Raw genomic sequence first — 19,132 nt, forward strand, 5'->3', positions numbered from 1 at the left:
CTGGGCAGCCTGTTCCAGTGCTCTGTCACCCGTAATGTCAGATTTTACCATTCCAAAGAATCCACCCAGAGAGTAGTTTTAAAGGACTAAGTTGCCAATGCGGGTGCCACAAACCGCAGCAGAGTACCACGGGTAAGGCTGCATTAAAGCTGCTCCCAAAGGTGGCTGGAATAAGATGCCCTGTGCAGAAATACACCAAGTACAGGACATACTGGCAGAAAGTTCAATCAAAGCCAACAGAGTTCAGACATCGCCTCTCTCAGCACAGCACGTGCGCTGGATAAGCTCCGGGGTTTAGTTTATCCTGCTCGTTGGCTTGCCAGAGCCTTTTGGAGAAAAGATGAGGGCAGTATGAAGCACGTTTCTCCAATTTCTTTCCTCTCCCAAAGTTTAAAGAGCTCTGGTGGAAATCTTTACAATTAGTCAGCATTTACTTGAGTGAAGAAAGCATACGTTTTAAAAGCATGCATTCCCCATGGTGATTTTTAGGAAAATTCACTGTTGAAGTGGCTTGAAAAGTGTTTTTCTTTCAGAGGATGGCTTCTTTCAATGAACAGGCAAAGAACAATCAGGATTAAATTCAGGCTTTGAGAGGCATGAACCTTTGACTGTTCTAGTGAAACGCTTCAGCTACAAGTATTAATAAATCAGAACTTTATTTGAAAGTAATGAGGAAAACCACTTAATTACCAGATTCTTTGCCTTTGAAGCAGCATAGTGAATGAGCTGCTAGTCAGAAAAAGAAGCCCTCAGTAGCACTTTTTTTTTGCTTGAGAGTGCAGCGTGTAACACGTAGGGGCATCACATCAGACTTTCTAGCGCAGCCTGTTTCCCACACAAATCACTTTCTGGCACAGAAAGCCAGTGGGAACTTCCAGGGCTTGAGCGTAAGCAAATAAGGTGCGTGGTTAAGATTTAAATGCACTAAAACCAGTCTGGCGTTTGAAAGTCTGACAGCAATTCCTGGCCAGGGGTGGGGAGGAGGAACGGGCTTCTGGCAGGGATGGAAACTGTAGGCTGGGGAGGTACCACTGAACCTGGGAAGTGTGTTCCTGGTGCAGCGAGTTCCCCAAAACGGCTGTTTTTTGCAGGAGGATAAAGACTAACAGGCAGGTAAGTTGATTTTGACAGCAAGGACAAACCTGAACCGTGCTGATTCCTCAGGCTGTCCTGTTTTTAAGCTCAGTTTTTAAACACAGCTTTAAAAGCCTCAATTTCTAAAATGACTCAAGGTCAAAGTTTATATACAAATTAAGTAGCAGCTTGTGCATTTCACATCAGCAATACACAAGAGGCTGCTGCAAGGCCCTATGCCACAGCCTGTGTTAGGAACCTTTAACCACGTCACACATACACATGGTTTTGTATGTGGGTGTGTATATAAGCACAAGTTATCAGGCTCGGTGAAACACAAAGCAAGTTACACTCCCTTTACCTCAAAAAACACTTTCCTCATTAAGACTGCAGTGGCACAGGCAACCCCCGATTTTACAATGTCACTAGGGAGGAAAAAGGCCTCTCTTGCTCTTACAAGAACGAGCCAGAACAGGAGCAATTAAAGGGAATATAAGAGAGGAACATACAGTATTCTCCAGTGCTCTCTAAGGAGCCTGGTGAATTTTACCCAAGCACTTTGCTGCCATGACACAGGCTTGAGAAAGCATCTGCCTGCCTTCCCGTATGCAGCTGCCGGCCCCTTGTGTGCCCCCCGCAGCCCACGCAGCCAGCCAACACAACCTGTCTCTTTCTGTAAGTCTTACAGCTCAAACATTTCTTTCATCCCCAGTATCTTCCTCCTCTGTCTTAATTTGCATTCTCATATCGAAACAGGGTTAATTACCTTAGAGCTCCCAATGACCTAAACTGAAACCCGTCCTTCAGTACATGGCTGACACACTAGCAAGGACAAAAGCCAAAACGCAACAGCACTAAGAGCAAGGTGAGAAGCAGGAACCAGTTCGAAGACTGAAACATGTGAGAAGGGCCACCCAAAGCTTACAGAAGCCACTGCTAGAAGGAAGGTTCTCCAGAATTTATGTAGATAGCCTCATATAAAAAAAAAGAGACAGGTAAGAGACCTTCCCCACCACCTGTCAGTGCTACCTAAAGGCAGCACAGAAAAGCAAAGCCCCAACACCATGAAATTGTACTCAACTGCTCTGCTCTTCGAGCAGGCATAACCATGCTACTCCTGTGCTTCCTCTTGCACAGCCCAGCCAGACAGCTGAGCTACTCAGAAGCCCAGCATCTCTCTCACCAGCTCCCTGGTGTGCATGACAAGGGCTAGACCCAAAGCTGAACCTCAAGTGTACAAGCAAGCGCTGGGCTTCGGGTCTTCCTTGGCTTTCTGCATGCATCAACATACTTGTTTTCTTTCCCAAATGCTACTAGCAATTATTAACTAGTCAGTAGTTATTTCTTCTATAAGGTGGCACACACCACACATGCCTGATAAGAGAACATGTAGCCAAAGTTGATCCAGAGATTGCCCCAAGAGCAGCAGTGAGGGTTCTGAGATTTTCAGCCAGCTTTGCTGAGAACACCCAAACGCAAGATAAGAGAATGGAAGAGCTGTTTTCAGATGGCACAGAGAACCATACAACAACTGGCATGGAGCAGCCTGAAACGTGGTTCACAAGTGAAGAGATCCAAGAATTCAAACTGTGAATGAAATTAAAGAACTACCAAAGCCAGGAAACAGACAGCAGAACTGCAGATTAGCGATAGGAAGATTTCTTATTGCCTGTAGAAGTTTTTCTGGTGAGTGAAGGAGCTTGCTGTCCTGTCCCACGCCCTTAACCACTGAATCTGCTCAGACGTAAACGAGTTTGCTTCCACTAATAAAGGCAGCATCAGGATAGACTGGGCCGTGTGCTCTGGATGTTACCTTCAAATTCTCAACTTACTTGGTTGAAGATCGAAGTGCACTTGGCAGAAAAGTTTTCAGCTTCAGCCCCAATGCAAATGAGTCTCTGGCAATACAACTGCAATTACCATATTCATAGAGATTATTAATTAAACAAGAGGTGCTGCTTAAGTAAAAGTACAGCTAGACTATTTCAACTCATCAACATAACCTATTTTAAGAAGGCTATCGATGCAGGAGTCAACCATTTACTGGAAGCTCAGTTTAGTAGAATATTACTGGAGTTAGAAGTTAAATACTGTATCAAGTTTAATGAAGAAATCAACGGTGATTAAGAAGCGTGAAAGCTGAGGCCATGGGGAGCTGTAGACTTGATACGAGACCCGCAGCGTTCAGCGCTGGGTGCTCACGGCGCCCGTCGTGCGGTTACTGTTTCACATGGTACAGGCGGGTTTCGCGTTGCTGGAACAAGGCGCAGGGCAGCTGCAACCACGCATGTAGGCGGCTCTTACCTCCTCAAGGCAGACATGCTCTAGGGCAAAACTATCCGACTGCAGAAGGTGGACCCTGCTGAAATTTAACAAGCCATAAGACAGAGACCAGTCTGTGTACATGTGGCTTTAACAACACCCAAGACTTTTCAGTGGTGGGTGCTCATCTTTCTAAAAGCCTCTGGCTAAGTATTCAGGTAATGGCAACTCCTCTGTGAAGACGGCAGTTGAAAAGCAAACAACTGCCCAAACAAGCAAAAAGCAGCAATGCGATTGTCCTACCTCTGAGGTTGAACTGTCTTCATGTGATGCACTTATCCAGAGCACGGGGAGCACTAACTCTTAGGCATGCACCCTTAGGGATATTTGCACCAACCAGGGCACCTCCTTTGACGTGCATTTCCATCTCCCCTCCTTACTTCTCCTGCCTAAAGCTTACTGCTGTAAACAGAAACTCTCTGACACAATGGTTATTGACAAAAGCCAACTCAACACCTAATAGAATCCCAGCAATTCCACATGCTCCACTTCCCTAACTCAGTCTCTCCCTGGGCTACGAGGGCATCATCTATCTCTTCCTGCATACGTAGAATATCGCCAGCACTGATCTTTCCTTGGCAACAAAATTGATGGTTTGGGGTTGGAGTTTTGGGGGAGGTTTGTGGGGCTTGCTGAGGCTGCTTCATTGATGTTAAATGAAACGTGGACATTTGATACATCAGTAATCTCTGTGCAGAGAAGGGATAGAAAGCAAAAAACAAGTCAAAGTTTATCTAACTTACTCCAAAGGAGTGAAACCTGCAAACAGTGAACACAAGTGACAGACTCCACAAATCAAACCAAGTATCAGCAGTCGGCCCTGTGCTGGGCTCAGCTCTGAAGCGCCAAGTGCAACTCCCTCCAACAAGCTGTCTGCAGAATCTGCTAAACAAATGGTTGTTGGTGGAGAGCGGCTGCATGGAGGCTGCAACCATACACTGCAAAGAAGCCCTCAACAGCAAGCGAGTAAATGGGCTGGTGCAGGACTCCAGCTCCCCCCGAGGTTCAGGGTTTGTCTCAAAGCTACACTTGGCCCCACGCTGCTCCTTGCTGCTGACTGGATCCCTGATCTGGGAAAAGGACTGCTTGATGAGACAACTTCTATTAAGAAGTGAACTTTGCTCTTTCGTAAGGAAGCTTTCAGTTTTCTGATGTTGATAAAGATTCTTTCTTTATCAACACTAACATCAACCACCTCATCCCAACAGGGATGCATCAGCTTTGTTAAAAATACCAGATTCTTTAAACTGATCTGATGAATTGGGGAGAACAAGACTGTTTAGATGATCCACATGTGAGCAGACATGGAAAATGTTTGGGTAAAAATCACTTTTCAAAGGCAAAAGGCTTAAACTAATTTTAATCTCTATTCTTGTAAAAAAATTATTATACTTAAAGTATTTTAAACCTCTGTGGACAAATCACATGATATACAACAAACCTTATCTCAGAGGTGTTGAAGGAGGTCGCTTGAACAGCTCTGGGGATTGTGTTTTAAGAAAGAGGCAAAAGCACAGTAATGCTTTCCTAACTAGGTTTAAAGGGGCAGACAGCAATTTTGTTCTGTTTTGGAAAAAATAAACAGAGAAAGATGTACTCGAAGAGTACAACCAGCAGAAAACACAGGTTTTGATGTGCAGATGGGACTGTTTCCAGAAGGCAGAATCTTCTTTCACATCCAGAGATTCTGGGTGATTGTATTAGTCTGGCCTGTAAGCAGCAGCACTATTTTGTATCCTTTTCTCTCCATCTCAAAAACATATTAAAAAAACACCAAACAAACCAACAAAGAATGCCCACACCACACAAAACCCTTTCAAAGGACTTACCTCCCCTTCCAAGCACAATACTCTGAAGTTACCTACCCATACAGAAACTCTCTAATAAATGAGAAACCTCAGATCTAATGCTTCACAGGAGAGGCTCGAAGCACAGAAATAGAAACACACACAGCAAAAAGCGTGAAGCGCACGTGTTTCCTTCATCACAGCGAGTCTGCCAGATGCAGTAACAAAAAGGGTCGTGTGCTTGTACTGAGCACAAGGCCAAACAAGTACAAGATGGATGGGGTGTCACCTGGGAGCTGCTGAGCAGATCAGCTTGTGTACCTAGTTACACGGGACTGCTCCAGCTGCTCTGAGGGCACTCTATGGAACAGCCCCTAAGCCTGCCCTTACCTAAGGCCCACGGCCATGCACACGTCTGACAGCGCCGTCCCCTGTAGTGTGCAGTATCCAAAATACCACATCAAGCTTCTCCACACTTAAGACACTGACCTAATTACACTGAATTCACTTAACCAGGGCTAAGCAATACGTAGGCAGTGATTGAAAGTTCTGGCCTTACCCACAGAGCTCTTATGTGGCCAAATTACCCTCCGTTCTCGAAAAAGCCAATTTGCTCTGATGATTCACATCCTGTTCTGAATTGACAATCACCAGTGCCTCCTCCCAACTGTACATGGCAATTTCTTAAGCAGTCTACCATTCCCTAGGGATACAATTTGAAAATTACTTTTTTAAAAACTTTATTTTGACCAGAATGTGGAACAAAAGATGCTCTAAATTCGTACGCTGCTCTGGAGAAAGGCTATTACAGTGCATTTAGCAAATGCTGTCAGAAAAAAAAGTGTGTTAAATAACAACAGTGGACCTCAGAGAAATTAACTGTATCTCTTTATTGTTAACCAATGAATGTTATCCAAAATAGTAGATGTAATTGTAGCTTAATTGTACAACACAAAACATGATGCTAAAGGAAAAAGCACGTGGAAAATTACTTCACCAAGTAATCATTAAATGTATTCTTAGTATTTCCGCACCAGTAAGTGTTCCCAACTGCTGGCGACAGCAGCTATTACCACTTTGTTCATTGTGAAAATCTGTATTACAAATGGTTGTTCCTGGTTGTTTAGAAAAAAAAAAAAAAATCACACAGCTTTGTAAATGGATCTAATCCATTTATCCCTACTCTATATATTGTAGATTTATGAACAGCAAACTTTACTGGTATTTTTTCCCCAACACTGACACTGATGTATCAGTGCATGCTTTCCAGGGGGAAAAAACCCAGCCAACCAAAACTCCCTGGAAGCACAGTATTTCACCTGCTGTGGCAAACTGTTGGAATACTTCAGAAATTTGCTTAAGCTCCAGTGTACGAAGCCTGTGAAACAAAAACTGTTCTCATGATGCACTGCAAGTAGAAACACCAACTTCCACCAAGCAGCATTTTGAAGCATGTGCACACCACCTGCACATCAGTCTTCAAGGTCAACCAGATATGTTTAGCCCCACAAACAAAAAATATATTAATGTATCTTTATTTTATTTTCATGATGTCACCCCACATAGCCGACCTCTTACTCCGCAAAGTTAAAAAAAAAAACAACAAACCTTAGTTGGACTGTTCATAAGAAATTTAAACCTATTGTGCATGAAAAAAAATGTTTAATAAAATGGCAAATTTTAATAGATAAGTGTAAATTTATGAGTGCATAATATCAAACAGAAAAGAGCTGAACCATCCTCAGAGAAAGCAGGGTTCTTCCACTGTAGGTGTTTACTAGGGTACTACAACAGAAGGATTAACTGCAGTCCACGTTAACTGTAAAGTAATTTCTAGAGTTCAATTTCTAAGCAAATTTATCCAAGAAGCAGGTCTCCTTTTCGAGAGGGAAAGTACTTAATGATCTGACATCAGATATGACAATTACAGTACTAGCTTCACAGAAAACTGAAGCTACAGATTCTGGGAACTTTCACTTTGTATTCAGAAACCCAAAGCCAAACTGACACACACATTCTACACCCCTCCCAGGAGATAGTATACCAGTGACAGGTTACAGCTTTACAACACAGAAGATGCTTTTACAATTTAAACTCAACAAAAAGGCAGTTAGATAGTATTTAGCACTATAAATCCATCTTAAAGTAGAAGAAAGTCCTAGGAGTAAGAGCTCCTAGCATTCTATGGTATCACTGTGTAGTGATAGTAAATTTAATCAGGATTTTTCCTGGTGTTTGAAGGACCAGTCATCATGTATATAGTAGTGAGGTAGGATACTGTCCCCTCCCTGGGACTGATGTTTTCATATGCTCCCTTGCCAGAAAGGTCCAGGTCTCCCTACTGCAAATAAAATAATTCCAAGCAGATAGCACATGAAGCTTTGTAATTTTTGTTTCCTTTGCTGTATTAGAACGTTTCGCGCATCTAAAAGAATCACCTAGGAAAAGCAACACTTACTCAAGCCTATCAGCAGCCACGTGCTGCCCACAGGTGGTGTTCCATTTAAAAATATTTCCTGGAACTACCACCTGCCATCCAGACCTTTGTGAACAGGTAGGCAAAGAAAACCATCAATGATGACAGGACATGAAACACCAAAGAACTTCACTAGGGAGAAATCCCCCCCCTGCCTGAAACTGAAAGTCGGCGATCCCAAACACTTCATAGTGTAGCTACATTGAAAAAGGTAATTTCCAGCTTCATACTGCAACAGGACCTATCCAGTTTAGGTTCAGTTCCATTCTTCTTTCTATTTCTTAAAAGTTTAAGCATTACATACACTTGTCAAGTCATTATAAACTTCACATCCGTTTCCAAAGAAAAACATTATGAAACAATGAAACTGAAAAAAGGATGGGGGGGAAAAACCCAGCAGCTCTCATTCTCCACACCCTCCCTCCTAAAAGCTGGGGAATGACAGACTGCCTGACTGTTGAATAGCTTCCCTTAAATTTGTCTTCTAGCCACTGTAGTCAAACTGGTATTAAGTGCTTTGGCAAAGTGGGGTGCAATCCATCAGATCTGCAAAGGCCTGCTTTTTTTGTTTGTTTTTTTTTTCTCTGTTGGTGGTTCAGCTTTAGGAGGAACATATATGCAAAATAACAGCTCTCACATTGCTTCAAACTCATCAATCCGCTGCTTCGTGTTGCCTTGCCGGATCTGTCGCAGAGTCTTGTACTTATCGCGGCCGGCTTTAACGTTCTCAGCATGGAGGACATCGTTTTGGGTTTTCTTGGTTTCATCTCTGGCTTGAGCCAACTCAGAACTTAAAGCCTGTTGAATAAAATATTTGCGTTTCAGTGCTTTGACTAATCTTTTAACGATTCTGGAATTTCTGCTAACGACTACTCTGCAGCTTGGAGAAGGATTTCTTGAATGCCAGCCTATGAAATGCTGATCGGGCTGTTCACTAACTCCAGTTGTGAGGAAAAACTGCAGAAGGAAAGTGAAGGAGAGCATAGGATTCTTTCCTGACATAAGTGCAGGCATCCAACTGAAGAACAAACAAAAAACCCAACAAAACATAACAGGCCTCATAACATCCAAGAAGAAAAGGGGCCAGCAGGATAAAGCAGGAGGATGACCTTATTTCTCAATTTCTGCTTGACTGAAGACAGCCCTTGTTTACCTCCCCGGTCCTGCTTGGCCAAGCAAAGGATATTACACATGCATGCTGCTATGATACCACTGCCAGAAAAAGCAACAGCTTTCCATTTCTTTCATTTCCTTCCCAAACAGTCATTTCATTTCAAGGCAAAGGGTTACCACTAACATGAAGTGCTGTACATCAAGAGGTAAGACTATTCTAAGAAGAAATGCTCTGTTTCAGGGAAATAAGATTAATCCAAAATGGGCATAATTCAGTTTTTGCACTTACAACCTCTGCAAATGACTGCACTTAAACACAAACACTAGTAAGCAAGGAGCTGCTCATACCTCTTACTGAATTTCAGTATTGAGAAAGCATTATGTTTCATTATTCAGTGTCCCAGACATTATATAATTATTAGAAATGTTTGCTGGCCAATGGCACAGTATACTAATACTTTTAAGCAATAAAGCACAGTCTTACATCCAGTCTTTCCATTTGACTTCTAGACAGCTATGAATGATATTGGTTAGTAAATTAGTCAGTAAATGATAAACAGGCCGTTTCCTTGCCACACCATAATTTCAGTGAGATTTCTGACTAATAAGGAATGAAAGCCCAAAGCCTTATTTATGCTGATACAACTATGAATCTTCATTACCTGGAGCTGTTTCTTAACACGTTCGTTTTTCTGTGTTTCTGTTACCCGTTCTTCCTCACTCCTGTGATTCATGACACCATCAGAAGACAGTTCTGCACTGGCTTCAGCATTGTTCTCATCATGTTCATCGTGTTCATTCTCTGTTGGAGGAATAACTGGTGGGGGAGGAGGTGGAGGAGGAGCAGACATCACAGATTTGAGTTCTTCTTTGGTCTTTTCCAAGTCCTCTTGGGCTGCAAAAGCCTAAATATAGCAAACAGTATTTAGCATCTTTTAAAGTGGTTTACGAAGTCAAGAAAACAAAACCAAAGTATTTTGATATATTTTCAAACACATGGAAACTGTCTGTTATAAATGACAAAACTAGCTTACACACTGAAAATTGTCCAGTAGGAATACAGGGTAAAAAAGGTAGGACTTAAACCCCATCTGTACTGAGTCCAGCTATTTCCAACAGTAAGCAAGAGAGGAATAATAGGGCAGTCATACAGATTGTTTTACAACTTTCCTAGCCTCCTAAAATTGGAGACTCAGGGACTTCCTAAATCAGAAGTGATGTCTTTGAATTTAGACCTTAATAATTTGTTCATTCAGTTTCTGAACTTGTGCATGCAATTAGTATTCACACCCCATAGCCACTTACAGATTTTGTGAAGAAACACTATGTTGCTTTGAACTACTGCCCAGTCACATTTGACATGCTTTTGTTATTGTTCTAGCTCATCTTTTCACCACCACTTGTGACTTTTTACATCAGGGAGATAGATGTAAAACCTCCCTCCTGAGGTGTTTGTTTTTTTTTTTTTTTCATCACCATATATAAGGAAGTGTTTTCAAATTTTTGACCATACCTCTGTGATGAGGCTTTCCAACACCCCACCCCCCATGACTATTTAATGTTAAGCCATGAGTTAAATCAAAGCACAGGTTAGCTTCAGTATACTGAAGAACAAAAATGTTTAAGGCAGGCTTCTCTGAAGGGAAATACAGAGATTCAATCCCATGGATTTCCAGTGGGATTTCTGCCCTCATCTCCCTTCGTCTCTTTGAAGCTCTGACTTCACACAGTATGAGGTCATTACTTTGTGCTGCCATTCTGAGGCTTCCTCTTCTTTCTTTTTCTTGGCCTCCTCTAGAAGTGCAATCTTGGCAGTGAATTCAGCCAGTTCTGCTGCCTGAAACAAGCAAAACAAAAATTAAGTTATAATTTGGTATCATTCTGGCTCTGCAGTGGAAGAAAGAGGAGTCTGTGCTGTGATCTGATTTTAAAAGTGTCAGTTACAACCCATCACTTCCCTGCTAAAAATAGAGATTTTAAGCATACTCGATGGAGGGAATGAATCAGTACACTTACAGGTCCGGAAGAACAATATTTGTCTTCTGCACTTCCAAAGCTTGCTGGGAAAGAGTGAGCTGTGGTTACAAAGCAGCCCTTGGGGCTGTTTCAGTTTAATATTGGTGGAACCATTAAAGTTGTAAGATGACTATTCTAGACCATAATCTCAGTACTATTAAGCTAAGTCTGTCCATCAGAATTGTGCACTAAGTTTACAGAAGATCAAAAGCTACTTTAAAATTGAGAAATTATTTCTTCTACTGTTTTCAACCTTTTCTCAGTCATTATGCACAATCTTGAATTAGAAGTAGCCTAGCACAGAACATGAGATAATACTGTAAATGCTGGAAACAGGAAGGGGAAACAACAAAAAGCCCAAAGAAGAAAGCCCCCACCAGCTTCCCACCAACACCACTTCAGAACAGACCTGCTTCAGAGAACAGGCTTCCCAGGAGACAGCAGAAGGAAGCTACTCTTGCTCTCAGCTGATAAGCCTGACACTAGTAGAACAAGAATGCACTGTGTTGTTAGTCTTCGGTTTCTACCTCTTCATTTAATCTCCTACAGCCCCAGAGCTCTTTTTTTTCTTGAAAACAGTGGCAAATCTAATGTAGCTTTCTAAAAAAAAGTTCCCATGACAATCTGTAACGTTATTTCACATACTTCTAGCTGTTTCAATATACTTCTCCATTTGACAAAACAGCTATAACTGAGAATAAACGCTGAATTTCCAGTTATCTTTTAAAATTTTATTTCAAAATAGGGTTATAAAGCTTCTTACTAGCTGCTCCTGGTTCTTCATTTGATCAGCTGCCTGCTTTGCCAGAGCAGCTTTAGCTTCTTCTGCTGCTCGACGCTCTTTCTCCAGACGCTCCGCTTCCTCTTTTGCGCGCTTCCGTTCTTGATCCAGTTCTAGAGCTCTTCTAGTCTGCTCCTCTAGCTCTGCCAAAAGGAGAGTTTGCAGACAAGGTATCACTACCAACTTGTCCTCACAGACAGCAGCTATAATGTGCTCAAAATAATCTAGAAAGCTGACAAAAAATGTGCAGGGCTGCCTCAAGCCAGAAGCAGCTGTTGAGCGTCTCTGGGCCTGCTTATTCCCCCTTTAAGACATGCCTTGGAAATACTTCACCTCAGCTGCCAGTTCTGACAGCCCAGTGTTTCAGAAAATTATCCCCCCACTGACACAGCTAAACACCCAGATGTATGTACACACACATGCACACACACCCTCCCTCTTATGACTGAGATTTTCTGTAAATTAAATGGTGCTCTCTTACAGTGAAAAAAAATGCCAAGTAACTCTTGTACTCCACTGAAATGCCTGACAAAGATTCCCTTAATTGCAACAGACAATTAAGACATGTGCTTCCAGCAAAATTACCTAAGACCCATTGGAAGGGTCAGAAAAATTCTTCGCAGGACAGAGCCAAAAAGAAAATATTTGAAATCAAAGTAGGGTAATAGTTGTCCAGCTGCCCAGGTTAGCAAAACACTGCAAACTAAAGGGCAGGACTCTGATAGGAGTGAAATAGGAGGAAATAACAACCTACCAGTGCTGCAAGGCAAGATCTGCACATGCAAACTACACTCTTCTGATGTGCAAAATGAAGCAACTATGAAAAAAGTCTTTCTGAAGCTCCTTGAGGGTTCTGGTGATAGTTTCCACTATGTTTTTGTCTAAGCATAGCTGCCAGATTCCTTTGCCAGAAAACCTAACCAACTGATCAGTTACTAGGATGATCCCTTTGCCCTTCACCATATGCTTTAATAATAAAAAGGCATCTCCCCAAGTATGCTGACACATGCTTAGTCTTTGCACTTGTAGTTTTAAGTAGGTCTCAAGTAAACAATATTCTTCAGTTGGTTTCCCAGGTCTACTACGTAACATAAAATGAAATAAAACAGCATCAAGTATGTGGAGTTGTAAAAATGCAGTACTTAAAATCTTAAATAAAATGCAGAAGCTATTTCACAGACTACTGAAAAATCTTCCCATGAAGACAGAGAACACTTAACTAGAGAATGCAAGTGACATTTATATGAACACCTTTTCCATACGTGAATAGAAAGACAGAGAGACCAGTAACAGAGAAACATTATGTATTACATCAGAAATTAGGCTATATTGCTTAGAACAGTTATGAGAAAGTGTACATTGTTACACCTTTAGAATCACCCTGTTGCTGTTTTGGTTCTCCCTTAAACAATCCCAAGGCACAGCTCATGTGTTACCTGTCTGGATGTGTCGAACCTGTTCTGCAGAGAGCGAAAAATACAGGGTAGAGCTAGAGAACCGTGCCAGGCATGTGTCATTTATTTGCACAGATCTAATCAGGGATGCTCTCTATCGTGCCTGAAGCCAACAGTTATCAACAGAAGAGGAACCAAACTTTTATGAATGTGAACCAAATCTGAGGCAAAAAAAAAAAAAAGGAATGCAGAGAGGAGAGGCTGGGAAGTAGCCCCTGGAAGAGACTGGGAAGCAGTGTGGGGAAAAGCAGGAGCTCTACAGGGTGGTTCAACACAAAGAACCGATTGGTGAAACTATGTTTATTCACTAAAATCTGACAGGACTTTAATTTTAAAATTTCTTAAATCCTCCAAGGGAATAGGAAAATGAGGGAACAAAGAATTTCCAAATACAAAGCTAAATTTATTAAAATCCTAGAGGAAGTACTTCGAATCTTCCTCTCTAAATTTCCTGCTCCCTCTAACTCCAGGTTTTCAGCACTTTAAGCATTTCATAATTCCGAGTTGAACTGTGCACACATGAATTCCCTTTTTATTAAAGAAAAATGAAGCTTCTGCTACATTAGGAATTAGTTTTATGTGACAAATATACAAAGGCACGCATTCCATCTTTTGACTCAACATTGAAAAAGAATCTTTCATGTAATATACCACTAAATTCTTGCTGTTAGTAGTGCAATAAATTAAAAAAACGAAATGAAAAAAGAAAAAAACACACGTATCAAGAGAACTGTGGAACTAACTACCCAACTGAATTAATACTGTCATCAGACATAAGAAATCCAGAACCAGTAAGAGCTCACCTTTCTGAGCTTTCATTGTTTGTTCCTCAATTTGTCTTAAGCGTTCCATTAATTCCTCCTTTTCCCGCTCTATTCTTTCCTTCTCCTTTTCTGCTATCTCCCTTTTCTTCTTCTCATTTTCTAACTGTGCCCTGAAGAAAAGCAAATAGTAAAAGGTTTGGGTTTAACATCAAACAGATTAAATTCTACTCTGAGGAAGCTGGCAGCCAGTTTTCCAGTTTACTCAGCTAGCAGACGAACACATAGTTTTACATGTTTTACGTTTGGTTTACAGTGCAAGAACCAAGTTTCTGCTTCAAAACACTAAGCAGGAAAAGCAGTTTATTAACACAACTGAACTGACTAGCAACCTTGGTTATGGTTCAAACAGGCAAACCCACAATTATACCTGCATTTTAGACACAGCTGATATTTCAAGTGGGCTAGAAGCGGCAAGGTATTTTTTAAATACACAAAAGGTAAGACAAGACATTCTTCACTGAACTTGCTTTAAAGGTTCACCTGTGGAGTACAAAAGTCCCTAAGGATCAAGAAGAGAGTTAAGACTGTTTCACAAAACCATAATGAGGCACAACACTTCAGCTACTATTACGATGCTGAAAGCTCAAAAAAAGATACGGCTTTCAATTAAGAGAGGTGAGCCATGCCAATCCACAGCCTGCTTACACATTACAGAAAGAAAAGCCCTCTTTTCTGGAATGCTAAGACTTCTGATATTCTATGACTTCAAAATTCTTTTACCCTCTTAAGAAAACTTTCCGTTTCACGTAAGTTTTTTTAATTACCTTTCCAATTGTTTCTGATGTTTCTCCTCTCTAGCTTGGGCCTTCATCTGTTGCACTTCAATTGTATCGGGTTTCCTCCTTCTCATGTACAATTCATGATTTCCCATACACAGTGCCAAAATTCGCTTGTTAATTCTCAGGCGGGGTGCATAAAAAACAAAATCCTAGAAAAAAATAATGACAGCAAATCCATTCATCTAAATACACAGTTGTGATGACTCAAACATTACTGCATGCTTGCATTGGTTAAATATAAACTTGTAAGTATTTTGATATTCATCCTCTGAGTGATCCAACACCACAGGTACTGTCTGGAGCTTGCAAGATACATTCAAAATTACACCTAGATTCCTCCATGTACAGATTAGCTGTTTTACACAAAATTATTTATTTAAATCTCTACCAAAGTGAGGTTATATTTCCATGAATTAGTTAAATGAAGAGTTTTGACCTGGAAAGTTTTATGAAAAGTGCTGCTGTAATTAGAAAAAAACAAAACCAAAAAATCCCAACAACAGGGAGGGGGCAGAAAATTTATCATCTTACACTGTGACTTTTCACTAGATCTCAAAAAATTAGTTGACTCAAGTAATTAAAAAAACCCCACCCAAAACAATGAGTATCAACCAGAATGGAATGAAAAAATAAACACACCATACTCCAAAAACAAAATTTCCTTTTGATTACTGATTTCTACCAATAAGAATAATAAACATCACAAAACATCTACTCAGGCCATAATGCCAGAGCATGTCCCTGTAGGCTTAAATCTCTTCACATACAAAGGCAGACTATTCTACACAGTACTTACAGGGGCCTTTTTGTCGATTGGCTTTATGACAAATTTTTTGTCATTGAAAGAGATGTTTCTTATTTCACTCCAAGGAAAACCAATCTTGGGTGTCAGCCTTCAAAGAGAAAGTTCTCATTAGAAGCACAAAGATGTGTATGTTGTTTATGTCCACTAAGTCTTAACTCTATGCCATTTTCATTATCACACTTGGTTAAATTTATAAAACAACAACAGCTAACATATTTTGGTAATTTTAATTTACATTATTCCATCAATGCATAAATTACAAAATTAATAAATTATACAGCACTAACAGAAGAAATTTCTGTTTGTGACTTATTCTACTACCATTATATAGATGCTAAACATCACAACATTGTGCTGATTGTAAGCTATTGATACTTTTCAGTCAAAAGAGTAACTATTTAGATCTGAGAAAAGCCTGGCATTTCAAAGACTAAAATTAAATTAGCCTTCAGCGGTGTTAGACTTCAGTTTAACCCAGAAGACAGACAGGTGTTTTTATGTTTCCAAAGTTCAAGTTAAATTTATTTCCCTTGCATTTTAAGTGAAATAAATCTGGTTTAGAACCATGAAAATGTTATGCACCAACTGCGTAACTGTAAATATTTTTCTCCATGAGCACAGAAGGTTTTTGTAATTCATCTTATCTTAATTAGAAGCTTTAGAAAATATTTAAGATTTGATGGGGAGTGAAAGAATATCAAGAATTGGTTAGTTGTTCAATCCAATCTGGCCATTTTATGTCTATTTCCTTCTCTCAGGCATTATATTGCCATCTAATGGCAATTAAGGCTTACACAATTTTGTTACAGAGTATATTGAGCATTATGTTTCAGTTCTGTTGACAGCTGCTATCTGGTGTTTGACACATCGTGTTTAACTTCAAATCACTGTGAAAGGACTGTTGACATCAGACACTACTAAAAAATATTTGGAAAGAAACAAAAGAACAAGTCTGTTTGCAGATTCTTCACGTTTTGTACAGCTCAGCTTTATCCCTCTTCAAGTAGACCAGAGTATTTATCTCTGTTGAGACACAAGATTAATCTATTTTCTTTCTTCTAGATACCAAAGTTTTTCATGTTCTAAGAGCTATAACCCTAGTCACTGCTCTTACAAAATGTTTCTCATTTAATATGTTGTTCAGCTTCTCAATGTCCTTTTCATCCTGTCTGAAGGAGGAGTCTTGAGGGAATGAAAAGTACAGAAAAGGACCATATAAAGATGGTCTATTTATCACATATCCATATTAAACAACATAGATTTAAATTTCCAGAGAACTGCTCTTCCTCTCTCTTCTTTTGCATTCCTATTTAATCTTTTAAATTCAAATATTCTGGCAGTTAATGTCTACCTCTCTTTTTCTATCTTTTACAAAGATTAGAAGGTCTTGAGAACCTGTTTTCTAACACAATAAGGTGGGGGTAGTACAATCTCAGATAGGATCTCCTTGGCAAGAACCACAAATTGAGCATTAGCTACTTACTTATCATCATGTTCATAAATATTCAGACCCAAAGCATCAACTCCTAGCCACAATTCAGTTCCTTTTTTATTCTTTATTTCAAAATAGTTGACTCCATACATTTCCAAGTCTTGTGCTATTTTAAGGTATTCCATCATAGAATCTTCCCTGATGAAAGAAGGAAAAAAGGCATCATGCAGACAAATCCAAAGTATGTTATAGTGGGAGTGCAGAATAACTAATTAGCATAACATTTAGTTCAGAATTGAGTTGCTCTGAAATTCACGTGTACGCTGACTCAGGCCCTTGTAGAGAGCTGCATCCCAACACTGAAGTCAAGTCCAACCATTGCACTTCATCATTTCACCTCATGAGCTAAGGGAAGACTAAATACACTTTAGAGGCCACTGTGGACAAAGACAGTTGACAATGTTTACCAGAAATCATGTAAGTCAATAGCCTAAGCTGGAAACAGCCCTCACTGAAACTCTCATGGAAGTTTTTGAAACTGCCTACCCTGATCAGAATAAAAGACAGCAGCTTCCAAACAAACACACTGCCACCAAAAATACATAATAACTAAAACCAAAACCATTAAAGGTCTTGGAACTTTTAAAATGTAATTACCTTAACATTCCCCTGTGCTCTTCGTGCCAGTTCTGTATTCTTTCTTCCCACTGTTCTTTTGTCAGTTTGTGCTGTTCTAACACGCTGTGGACAGAAGTAGTTCTATTAAGTGACACCAGTGACCAATTTAACCTCATAAACTTGTTTAAAAAGACTTTTGCTTATGCAGAACAACATATGCATTAACTGAATATACTGAAACTTGACTTCTTATACACCGCTCATCTTTTTAAACCAGACACAAACTTTCAAAATACGTGAAATCACTTCTCTTTTTCATGGTAGTCTATATTGTAACAGAAAGAGTCACACAGTGGCTTATCTCAGCTTTCAGCCAAGTGATAAATGTTTGGAACACCTGAAAATGCAGACACATAAAATCCTCACATGACGATGCTGCAAATTCAGCTCTAGGTATGCTGAAGCTTTCACACTGCTGTGTTTTGAAAGAAAAACTAGCAAGTCAAGACAAGCTGGCAAACTAGTTTGTTATTAGGTCATTGTGGGGGTTTTTATTAATAAATAAAATGAATAGGGGCTCAGTTTCAGAAAAACTCTCTGAGGTTTATCTACAGCAGGCTGCAATGATAGAATTATATTTTGACCTACTAGAACTTTCAACACAGTGCTGCAGTAAGAAGTCAAATGCAGATGATAACTTTATGATGCTTTTTCTTCATTCAACTAGAACTTCAAAGCATTCACAGAGAAATCATCTTAAAGGACAACTTTTTTTTAAAAAAGAGACCATAAAATAATCTTACTGAAGAACTCAGAACCATTGTTTTCCTTCCTTTCTCTTGAGTCAGAAAAGTAAGGATTTACAATTTCTTACCACATTTTTAGCAAAGTACAATAAGGAACGATTGAGAGGCACAGAGGATACTAATGCAGTGTTTCTTCTGTTACAAGACCCTTCTGTCTCCCAATGTGCTGCTCTGCCCCATATCTAATGAAGTGCACTTTTCAGCAGTACCTGTACCACTTTTTTATTCAGTGTACATCCCTACCAAGAGGCTTTCTTCAAAACTGAGGCAGAGGTTTTAGGTTTTGCACCTGTACAAAGCTTACGTATTCACAGCTAAATGGTACCAGAACATATGACAAGACACCAGTTCGCTTGTTTTCTCTCGTCTTTAGCCTTGAATGCAAGTATAAGCCCTATAAATGTATTAGTTACAAAAGCCTGCAACAGAATGCTCCAAGTAGAACAGACTGCTTCAGCTACAATAACCTAAAAGCATCCTGGCAATCATTTACCAGTTTCTATTACATAAAAAAAAAATCCATTCCAAGCCTTCTAGGACAATGTTAATTTATTACAGAAGTTCTGTAATTAAATCAGACCTGACTTTTTTTACATTGTGATATATACAACGTGAGCTGCTTTCCATCACTCTTACTTCTACTCCTCTAGCAGACACTCACAAAATGTTCAAAAGCTTTCAAAGCCATATAACATAAAGCTAATGAACAAAACAATAAACAGGATATTGCAAAATACACTATGCTGGGATTATGTGATACAAGTGTCCATCTGAAAATGTATTTATCAGTGACCTCGATGAAGGGACTGAATGCTCCCTCAGTAAGTTTGCAGATGACACTAAGC

At 40.0% G+C, this 19,132-nt stretch overlaps 1 protein-coding gene across 2 annotated transcripts in view; it reads right to left on the reverse strand.

The window, feature by feature from the left end:
• Nucleotides 1–6,054: 6,054 nt before the first annotated feature.
• RDX (radixin) overlaps nt 6,055–19,132 on the reverse strand; it is a 42,037-nt gene continuing 28,959 nt past the window's right edge. For both annotated transcript variants that reach the window (XM_084279244.1, XM_084279245.1), the window contains 9 exons: nt 17,521–17,604; nt 16,915–17,061; nt 15,423–15,519; nt 14,612–14,775; nt 13,827–13,957; nt 11,552–11,712; nt 10,517–10,609; nt 9,435–9,677; nt 6,055–8,457 (listed from right to left, as the gene is read on the reverse strand). In XM_084279244.1, coding sequence (XP_084135370.1) covers nt 8,293–8,457; nt 9,435–9,677; nt 10,517–10,609; nt 11,552–11,712; nt 13,827–13,957; nt 14,612–14,775; nt 15,423–15,519; nt 16,915–17,061; nt 17,521–17,604 — 1,285 coding nt within the window. In that variant the 3' untranslated portion in view covers nt 6,055–8,292. The remainder of the gene's footprint in view (nt 8,458–9,434; nt 9,678–10,516; nt 10,610–11,551; nt 11,713–13,826; nt 13,958–14,611; nt 14,776–15,422; nt 15,520–16,914; nt 17,062–17,520; nt 17,605–19,132) is intronic.

This window comes from Gallinula chloropus, assembly GCF_964237585.1.
Source record: "Gallinula chloropus genome assembly, chromosome: 1".
Taxonomy (NCBI): domain Eukaryota; kingdom Metazoa; phylum Chordata; class Aves; order Gruiformes; family Rallidae; genus Gallinula; species Gallinula chloropus.